This window comes from Etheostoma spectabile, unplaced genomic scaffold, assembly GCF_008692095.1.
Source record: "Etheostoma spectabile isolate EspeVRDwgs_2016 unplaced genomic scaffold, UIUC_Espe_1.0 scaffold00017731, whole genome shotgun sequence".
Classification (NCBI taxonomy): Eukaryota; Metazoa; Chordata; class Actinopteri; order Perciformes; family Percidae; genus Etheostoma; species Etheostoma spectabile.
The window spans coordinates 1-9333 of NW_022604157.1; the positions used below are offsets into that span (position 1 = coordinate 1).

Here is a 9333-nt window from a genome sequence, read left to right on the forward strand (position 1 = left end):
ACAACACAACAACACACCCACACTACACAACCCAGCGTACTGGTTCAGTACTTCTGGATCTTTTTGCTGCTTTACCGAGTTAATGTGGTGCATTGAGCCTCTTATGACTCTGGTTTAGTTGTTGGTTCATGTGTTTAATATCCCCGTGACTCCGTCTGAGAGAAGTGATGCACTAAGAAACTTTCTGTAAACTTTATTAACCTTCTTCTTCTTCCCTTGGTCCAGTGTTTCATTGGCAAGCGACGATTATGGGGCCTGTAAGTACCAAGCTGACTTCTTCTAGAAATATATTGTTGTGTTTAACTCTCATGAAGCGTTATTAGGAACCATCCAGGTAATATTGGACAATTTGGATGAAAGAATCCTAAAATTTCTGATGTAGAAACTTTTAAAAACTGGGAACATTTGACCCCCGGACGTTGTGTTTTTAATACCGAAAATCTACACTTCTGTTGACGCTTTTAATCGATGTTTTTAACCTTTTCTCACGTTTTTTGTCTCTTTTTCAACACTTATGAGGCTTTTTTTTGTTCAAGGTTTGACATTTCCAACACTACGTAACTCTAACTTATTAACTTTAGTTTTACAGTTATTTTTGGAATTTATGTCAATAAAGCTCATTTATAGGAAATTATACCTAATGTTTGAGTTAGAAAAGCAGAAATTAGGAATTATTGAGACTAAAATTAAAGGAATGGATGTTGATGATAATCACAGACTGGAATATGTCAACTTTTACTCAACACTATTTCTTTTATGTGATGTTATGAATTTATGGTCAATAAACCTCATTTATAGGAAATCCAGTTCAGTTTATGTCAGACGGACACGTTGCAGGTTAATATAACGCGTGATTATGCATGAGTTAAAAATGGCAGAATTGGCTGAAATGGCCGTAGCGCTTCTGTAAATCAGTTGTGAAGACACGGTGTCATGTGACCTGGTCTGAGGGTGGTGGGGGGTAACTTCTGGGGGGGTAACTTCTGGGGGGTAACTTCTGGGGGGGTAATCTGTGTGTTTCTGTGTGTTTCTGCTGCAGCCCGACAGTCCGTATCAAGGCGGCGTATTTTTCCTGACTATTCATTTCCCTACAGATTACCCCTTCAAACCCCCCAAGGTCAGTCAGCTTGTTATTTACCCCCCCCCCCCCCGTGTTGTCTTCACCCCGGGACCCTCTCCTGTCCCCCGGGACTTATTTGGGGTTTTAAAAACAATTCTGTAATAAAATGTTACTTCATGATCTATTAACAAATAAACAAGATAATGCAAGTAATCGTCCATTAACTCTATTATTATTATTATTATTATTATACTCTATTAACAAGAGAAATACTTTTTTGCTGTTTAAAATTTGAGGGTGTGTGTGTGTGTGTGTGTGTGTGTGTGTGTGTGTGTGTGTGTGGTGTCACCAGTCAGTGTGTGTAAGACCGAGAGGGAATACTGGGGGAAATGAACTACAACTTCTTCTTCTGCGTTTTGTGGCGGGTCGCAACCATAAAACGACCTGAAACTTAATCAACTCATTATTTATCCAGTTAATAATGTTTCATCAGCGTTCATCACATAAGAAGAAAATAATCAAGAGAAAATCAGATGAAACCAACAGATTTCCTTTGATATAAATGAAATTTCATTGACTTTTACTGTTTCCAGAAGGTGTTTTTCATTTAATATCTCTTAAATCTGATAAACCGTGTGGATGGAGACAGAGCTGCTGCTGTTAGAGATGAACACTGAGCTGTAGAAGCTGCTCTGTGACGATGTGACGATGGTTCTCAGTGTTCCTCTTCTTCTTCTTCTTCTTCTTCTTCTTCCTCTTCTTCTTCTTCTTCTTCTTCTTCTTCTTCTTCTTCTTCTTCTTCTTCTTCTTTCCTTCAGGTCGCCTTCACAACAAGAATTTATCACCCAAATATTAACAGTAACGGCAGCATCTGCCTGGATATTTTGAGATCGCAGTGGTCTCCCGCGTTAACTATCTCTAAAGGTAAGACCCCCTCCAAAGGTAAGACCACCACCCCAACGTCATGTGATGCACAACAGAACAGCTGGATGGATCATTTAGAGCGCTGTCAAACTACAGGCCCGCTGGCCAGATTTGGGCCCTTGCAGCTTTAGATCCGGGCCCCTTGCGGCTTTAGATTCGGGCCCTTGCAGCTTTAGGTCTGGCCCCCCTTGCAGCTTTAGATCCGGCCCCCCTTGCAGCTTTAGATCCGGGCTCTTGCAGCTTTAGATCCGGGCTCTTGCAGCTTTAGATCCGGCCCCCCTTGCAGCTTTAGATCCGGCCCCCCTCGCAGCTTTAGATCCGGCTCTTGCAGGTTTAGATCCGGCCCCCTTGCAGCTTTAGATCCGGGCTCTTGCAGCTTTAGATCCGGGCTCTTGCAGCTTTAGTTCCGGCCCCCCTTGCAGCTTTAGATCCGGGCTCTTGCAGCTTTAGATCCGGGCCCTTGCAGCTTTAGATCCGGGCCCTTGCAGCTTTAGATCCGGCCCCCCTGCAGCTTTAGATCCGGCCCCCCTTGCAGCTTTAGATCCGGCCCCTTGCAGCTTTAGGTCTGGCCCCCTTGCAGCTTTAGATCCGGCCCCCCTTGCAGCTTTAGATCCGGGCTCTTGCAGCTTTAGATCCGCCCCCCCTTGCAGCTTTAGATCCGGCCCCCCTTGCAGCTTTAGATCCGGCCCCCCTTGCAGCTTTAGATCCGGCCCCCCTTGCAGCTTTAGATCCGGCCCCCCTTGCAGCTTTAGAGCCGGCCCCCCTGCAGCTTTAGATCCGGGCTCTTGCAGCTTTAGAGCCGGCCCCCCTTGCAGCTTTAGATCCGGCCCCCCTTGCAGCTTTAGATCCGGCCCCCCTTGCAGCTTTAGATCCGGCCCCCCTTGCAGCTTTAGATCCGGCCCCCCTTGCAGCTTTAGATCCGGCCCCCCTTGCAGCTTTAGATCCGGGCTCTTGCAGCTTTAGATCCGGCCCCCCTTGCAGCTTTAGATCCGGGCTCTTGCAGCTTTAGATCCGGCCCTCATTGCAGCTTTAGATCCGGGCCCTTGCAGCTTTAGATCCGGCCCCCCTTGCAGCTTTAGATCCGGGCTCTTGCAGCTTTAGATCCGGGCTCTTGCAGCTTTAGATCCGGCCCCCCTTGCAGCTTTAGATCCGGGCTCTTGCAGCTTTAGATCCGGCCCCCATTGCAGCTTTAGATCCGGGCTCTTGCAGCTTTAGATCCGGCCCCCCTTGCAGCTTTAGGTCCGGGCCCTTGCAGCTTTAGATCCGGCCCCCCTTGCAGCTTTAGATCCAGGCCCTTGCAGCTTTAGATCCGACCCCCCTTGCAGCTTTAGATCCGACCCCCCTTGCAGCTTTAGATCCGGGCTCTTGCAGCTTTAGATCCGGGCTCTTGCAGCTTTAGATCCGCCCCCCTTGCAGCTTTAGATCCGGGCTCTTGCAGCTTTAGATCCGGCCCTCATTGCAGCTTTAGATCCGGGCCCTTGCAGCTTTAGATCCGGCCCCCCTTGCAGCTTTAGATCCGGGCTCTTGCAGCTTTAGATCCGGGCTCTTGCAGCTTTAGATCCGGCCCCCCTTGCAGCTTTAGATCCGGGCTCTTGCAGCTTTAGATCCGGCCCCCATTGCAGCTTTAGATCCGGGCTCTTGCAGCTTTAGATCCGGCCCCCCTTGCAGCTTTAGGTCCGGGCCCTTGCAGCTTTAGATCCAGGCCCTTGCAGCTTTAGATCCGGGCTCTTGCAGCTTTAGATCCGACCCCCCTTGCAGCTTTAGATCCGGGCTCTTGCAGCTTTAGATCCGGGCTCTTGCAGCTTTAGATCCGACCCCCCTTGCAGCTTTAGATCCGGGCTCTTGCAGCTTTAGATCCGGCCCCCCTTGCAGCTTTAGATCCGGGCTCTTGCAGCTTTAGATCCGACCCCCCTTGCAGCTTTAGATCCGGGCTCTTGCAGCTTTAGATCCGGCCCCCCTTGCAGCTTTAGATCCGGGCTCTTGCAGCTTTAGATCCGGCCCCCCTTGCAGCTTTAGATCCGGTCCCCCTTGCAGCTTTAGATCCGGCCCCCCTTGCAGCTTTAGATCCGGGCTCTTGCAGCTTTAGATCCGGCCCCCCTTGAAGCTTTAGATCCGGCCCCCCTTGCAGCTTTAGATCCGGCCCCCCTTGCAGCTTTAGATCCGGGCTCTTGCAGCTTTAGATCCGGGCTCTTGCAGCTTTAGATCCGGGCCCTTGCAGCTTTTGATCTATATTATTATTCATGTATATTATTTAATTTATGTGACATTATGTAAATTGTGAAATTATGAAAATGTAGTTTTTAACCTGTTTCTCTTTCTCTCTGCAGTCCTTTTGTCCATTTGTTCTCTGTTATGTGACCCGAACCCTGACGACCCGCTAGTGCCCGAGATCGCCCGCATCTACAAAACAGACCCCGTTAAGTGAGTTCACATCTGTAAAATAATCTACAAAACAGACCCCTCACATCTGTAAAATAATCTACAAAACAGACCCCTTACATCTGTATAATAATCTACAAAACAGGCCCCTCACATCTGCAAAATAATCTACAAAACAGACCCCTTACATCTGCAAAATCTACAAAACAGACCCCTTACATCTGTAAAATAATCTACAAAACAGACCCCTCACATCTGTAAAATCTACAAAACAGACCCCTCACATCTGTAAAATCTACAAAACAGACCCCTCACATCTGTAAAATCTACAAAACAGACCCCTCACATCTGTACAAATCTACAAAACAGACCCCTCACATCTGTAAAATCTACAAAACAGGCCCCTCACATCTGTAAAATCTACAAAACAGACCCCTCACATCTGTACAAATCTACAAAACAGACCCCTCACATCTGTAAAATCTACAAAACAGGCCCCTCACATCTGTAAAATCTACAAAACAGACCCCTCACATCTGTACAAATCTACAAAACAGACCCCTCACATCTGTAAAATCTACAAAACAGACCCCTCACATCTGTAAAATCTACAAAACAGACCCCTCACATCTGTAAAATCTACAAAACAGACCCCTCACATCTGTACAAATCTACAAAACAGACCCCTCACATCTGTAAAATCTACAAAACAGGCCCCTCACTACTGTAAAAATCTACAAAACAGACCCCTCACATCTGTAAAATCTACAAAACAGGCCCCTCACATCTGTAAAATCTACAAAACAGGCCCCTCACATCTGTAAAATCTACAAAACAGGCCCCTCACATCTGTAAAATCTACAAAACAGACCCCCTTACATCTGTAAAATCTACAAAACAGACCCCTCACATCTGTACAAATCTACAAAACAGACCCCTCACATCTGTAAAATCTACAAAACAGGCCCCTCACATCTGTAAAATCTACAAAACAGACCCCTCACATCTGTACAAATCTACAAAACAGACCCCTCACATCTGTAAAATCTACAAAACAGACCCCTCACATCTGTAAAATCTACAAAACAGACCCCTCACATCTGTAAAATCTACAAAACAGACCCCTCACATCTGTACAAATCTACAAAACAGACCCCTCACATCTGTAAAATCTACAAAACAGGCCCCTCACATCTGTAAAATCTACAAAACAGACCCCTCACATCTGTAAAATCTACAAAACAGACCCCTCACTACTGTAAAAATCTACAAAACAGACCCCTCACATCTGTAAAATCTACAAAACAGGCCCCTCACATCTGTAAAATCTACAAAACAGGCCCCTCACATCTGTAAAATCTACAAAACAGACCCCTCACATCTGTACAAATCTACAAAACAGACCCCTCACATCTGTAAAATCTACAAAACAGACCCCTCACATCTGTAAAATCTACAAAACAGACCCCTCACATCTGTAAAATCTACAAAACAGACCCCTCACATCTGTACAAATCTACAAAACAGACCCCTCACATCTGTAAAATCTACAAAACAGGCCCCTCACATCTGTAAAATCTACAAAACAGACCCCTCACATCTGTAAAATCTACAAAACAGACCCCTCACTACTGTAAAAATCTACAAAACAGACCCCTCACATCTGTAAAATCTACAAAACAGGCCCCTCACATCTGTAAAATCTACAAAACAGGCCCCTCACATCTGTAAAATCTACAAAACAGGCCCTCACATCTGTAAAATCTACAAAACAGGCCCCTCACATCTGTAAAATCTACAAAACAGGCCCCTCACATCTGCGAAAAAATCTGCAAAACAGACCCCTCACATCTGTCAAATAATCTACAAAACAGACCCCTCACATCTGTCAAATAAAATACAAAACAGACCCCTCACATCTGTAAACAATTTACAAAACAGACCCCTCACATCTGTAAAATCTACAAAACAGACCCCTCACATCTGTAAAAATCTACAAAACAGACCCCTCACATCTGTAAAAACTACAAAACAGGCCCCTCACATCTGCAAAAAAAATCTGCAAAACAGACCCCTCACATCTGTAAATAATCAACAAAACAGACCCTTCACATCTGTAAAATCTACAAAACAGACCTCTCACATCTGTAAAATAATCTACAAAACAGACCACTTACATCTGTAAAATCTACAAAACAGACCCCTCACATCTGTACAATAATCTACAAAACAGACCCCTCACATCTGTACAATAATCTACAAAACAGACCCCTCACATCTGTAAAATAATCTACAAAACAGACCTCTCACATCTGTAAAATCTACAAAACAGACCCCTCACATCTGTACAATAATCTACAAAACAGACCCCTCACATCTGTACAATAATCTACAAAACAGACCCCTCACATCTGTATAATCTACAAAACAGACCCCTCACATCTGTAAAATCTACAAAACAGACCCCTCACATCTGTAAAATCTACAAAACAGACCACTCACATCTGTAAAATCTACAAAACAGACCACTCACATCTGTAAAATCTACAAAACAGACCCCTCACATCTGTACAATAATCTACAAAACAGACCCCTCACATCTGTACAATAATCTAGAAAACAGACCTCACATCTGTAAAATCTACAAAACAGACCCCTCACATCTGTACAATAATCTACAAAACAGACCCCTCACATCTGTAAAATCTACAAAACAGACCCCTCACATCTGTACAATAATCTACAAAACAGACCCCTCACATCTGTAAAATAATCTACAAAACAGACCCCTCACATCTGTATAATCTACAAAACAGACCACTCACATCTGTATAATCTACAAAACAGACCCCTCACATCTGTACAATCTACAAAACAGACCCCTCACATCTGTATAATAATCTACAAAACAGACCCCTCACATATGTAAAATAATCTACAAAACAGACCCCTCACATCTGTAAAATAATCTACAAAACAGACCACTCACATCTGTAAAATCTACAGAACAGACCTCTCACATCTGTAAAATCTACAAAACAGACCCCTCACATCTGTAGTATAATCTACAAAACAGACCCCTCACATCTGTAGTATAATCTACAAAACAGACCCCTCACATCTGTAAAATAATCTACAAAACAGACCCCTCACATCTGTAAAATAATCTACAAAACAGACCCCTCACATCTGTAAAATAATCTACAAAACAGACCCTGTTAAGTGAGTTCACATCTGTAAAATAACAAGTAACTCAGAGCCAAAAATGGCAGACCGCCCTGAAGGAGTTTAACCCACGTCTCCCCAGGTATGTGGGGGGGGGGGGGGGAACTACCCTGAAGGAGTTTAACCCCAGCGTCTCCCCAGGTATAGTGGGGGGGGGGGGGGAATACCCTGAAGGAGTTTAACCCCAGCGTCTCCCCAGGTATGGGGGGGGGGGGGGGACTACCCTGAAGGAGTTTAACCCCAGCGTCTCCCCAGGTATAGTGGTGGGGGGGGACTACCCTGAAGGAGTTTAACCCCAGCGTCTCCCCAGGTATAGTGGGGGGGGGGGACTACCCTGAAGGAGTTTAACCCCAGCGTCTCCTCAGGTATAGTGGGGGGGGGGGGGACTACCCTGAAGGAGTTTAACCCCAGCGTCTCCTCAGGTATAGCAGACTAGCGAGGGAGTGGACGGAGAAGTACGCCATGCTGTGAGCGGTAAGCTCTGAGGGACGTGCTGATTGGCTGATGCCGAGCATGGCTCCAGATACGCACCGCGCCGTTAGCTGCTGGCGTTAGCTGCTGGCGATAGCTGCTGGCGTTCATGTTTTAGCCGTTTGGATTAGAACTACAAATCATTTACGTGTTCCTGTACCTTTAAAAAAACAGACGTTACTTTAACCCGGGTTGTCTTCACGTCGATCGGCCGTCAAAATTTAAAATTAAAACTATCTTTTCCTGAAGTTCATATCACTATTTTCCAAGTATTTTGTTAGTTTTTCCGATGGGTTTTTTTTGTTTTATTTTTCTGTTCATTTTTGGCCGTTTTTGTTGTTTTTTAACCATGTTTTTTTAATCCTTTTTTTCAGGCGTTTATTTTTAACTTTTCCCAATTTTTTTTTCTCGCTCTAATACGATAAATTTGCTTTTTCCTGCTAATTTCTTTATTTTTTTTAATTGTTTTGTAACATCTTTTTCTGACGTTTTTGTCACTTTTCTCGATGTTTTTTAATCACTTTTTCAGACGTTTTTGTTGGTTTTTTTTGCTCAATTTTTGACGTTTCTGTTCTTTTTTTTTAACCATTTTTTAAATCTTTTTTGACCCATTTGAGGACAACGTGAGGTTTAAAAAAAAAACACTCAAACTTTGACTTTTAGTCAAAATAAATGTCTTTAAAAAACAAAAACTGTTTGGTTCTTAATGTTGGTTTTCATACAAAAGTTCATCAGGAATGAAAAATGAGCTAAAACATGAACAAAAAACGACGTTTTATGCCTCATTTAAATTAATCGCTGTGTTTTTAATCTGCATGCAAATGGATGGAAGAAATATTGAGATTATTTAATTAAAGGTGCTCCAGCGCCGTAGGGAGACGCCGCTGGTTGTTGAAGTAGTGTCAAACAGAACGGAGGCCAGCTGCCCCCCCCCCCCCCCCCCCCCACACACACACACACACACACACACACACAACACACACACACACACACACACACACACACACACACACACACACACACCTTTTGAAGGCTTTTCCAATGTATGTTTGGGACTTTACTCGTTCCTTCTCACTCTTCTCTGCTGTCGTTTCTTTGCTCGTGTGTCGGTCATTAGTCCAAGAAAATGTCACGCTAACGTTTGTTGTTGTTTTTGTTGGCGTTTTAGACCCTGGGCTGTCTACAGACACCGTATTTTTTACAGTGTGTTCTGGGGACAGGCAGCTAGCAGATAGTGAGATATTTTTTACAGTGTGATCAGGGGACTCTCTCTG

General features: G+C 44.3%; 1 protein-coding gene across 1 annotated transcript; it reads left to right on the forward strand.

Annotated features, from left to right (window-relative positions):
• Window positions 1-230: 230 nt before the first annotated feature.
• LOC116679545 (ubiquitin-conjugating enzyme E2-17 kDa) lies at window positions 231-8087 on the forward strand. Its single transcript, XM_032509205.1, has 5 exons — window positions 231-257; window positions 1040-1117; window positions 1879-1984; window positions 4312-4405; window positions 8011-8087. The coding sequence occupies exons 1-5, from the start codon at window positions 249-251 to the stop codon at window positions 8057-8059; spliced, it is 336 nt and encodes a 111-aa protein (XP_032365096.1). The 5' UTR covers window positions 231-248; the 3' UTR covers window positions 8060-8087.
• Window positions 8088-9333: the final 1246 nt, after the last annotated feature.

Bases quoted from the DNA above. Each gene is read 5' to 3' on its own strand.
- LOC116679545 (XM_032509205.1), top strand. The intron at 1,118-1,878 runs GTCAGTCAGCTT...TCTTTCCTTCAG, and splicing joins ACCCCTTCAAACCCCCCAAG to GTCGCCTTCACAACAAGAAT. The intron at 1,985-4,311 runs GTAAGACCCCCT...TTCTCTCTGCAG, and splicing joins CGCGTTAACTATCTCTAAAG to TCCTTTTGTCCATTTGTTCT.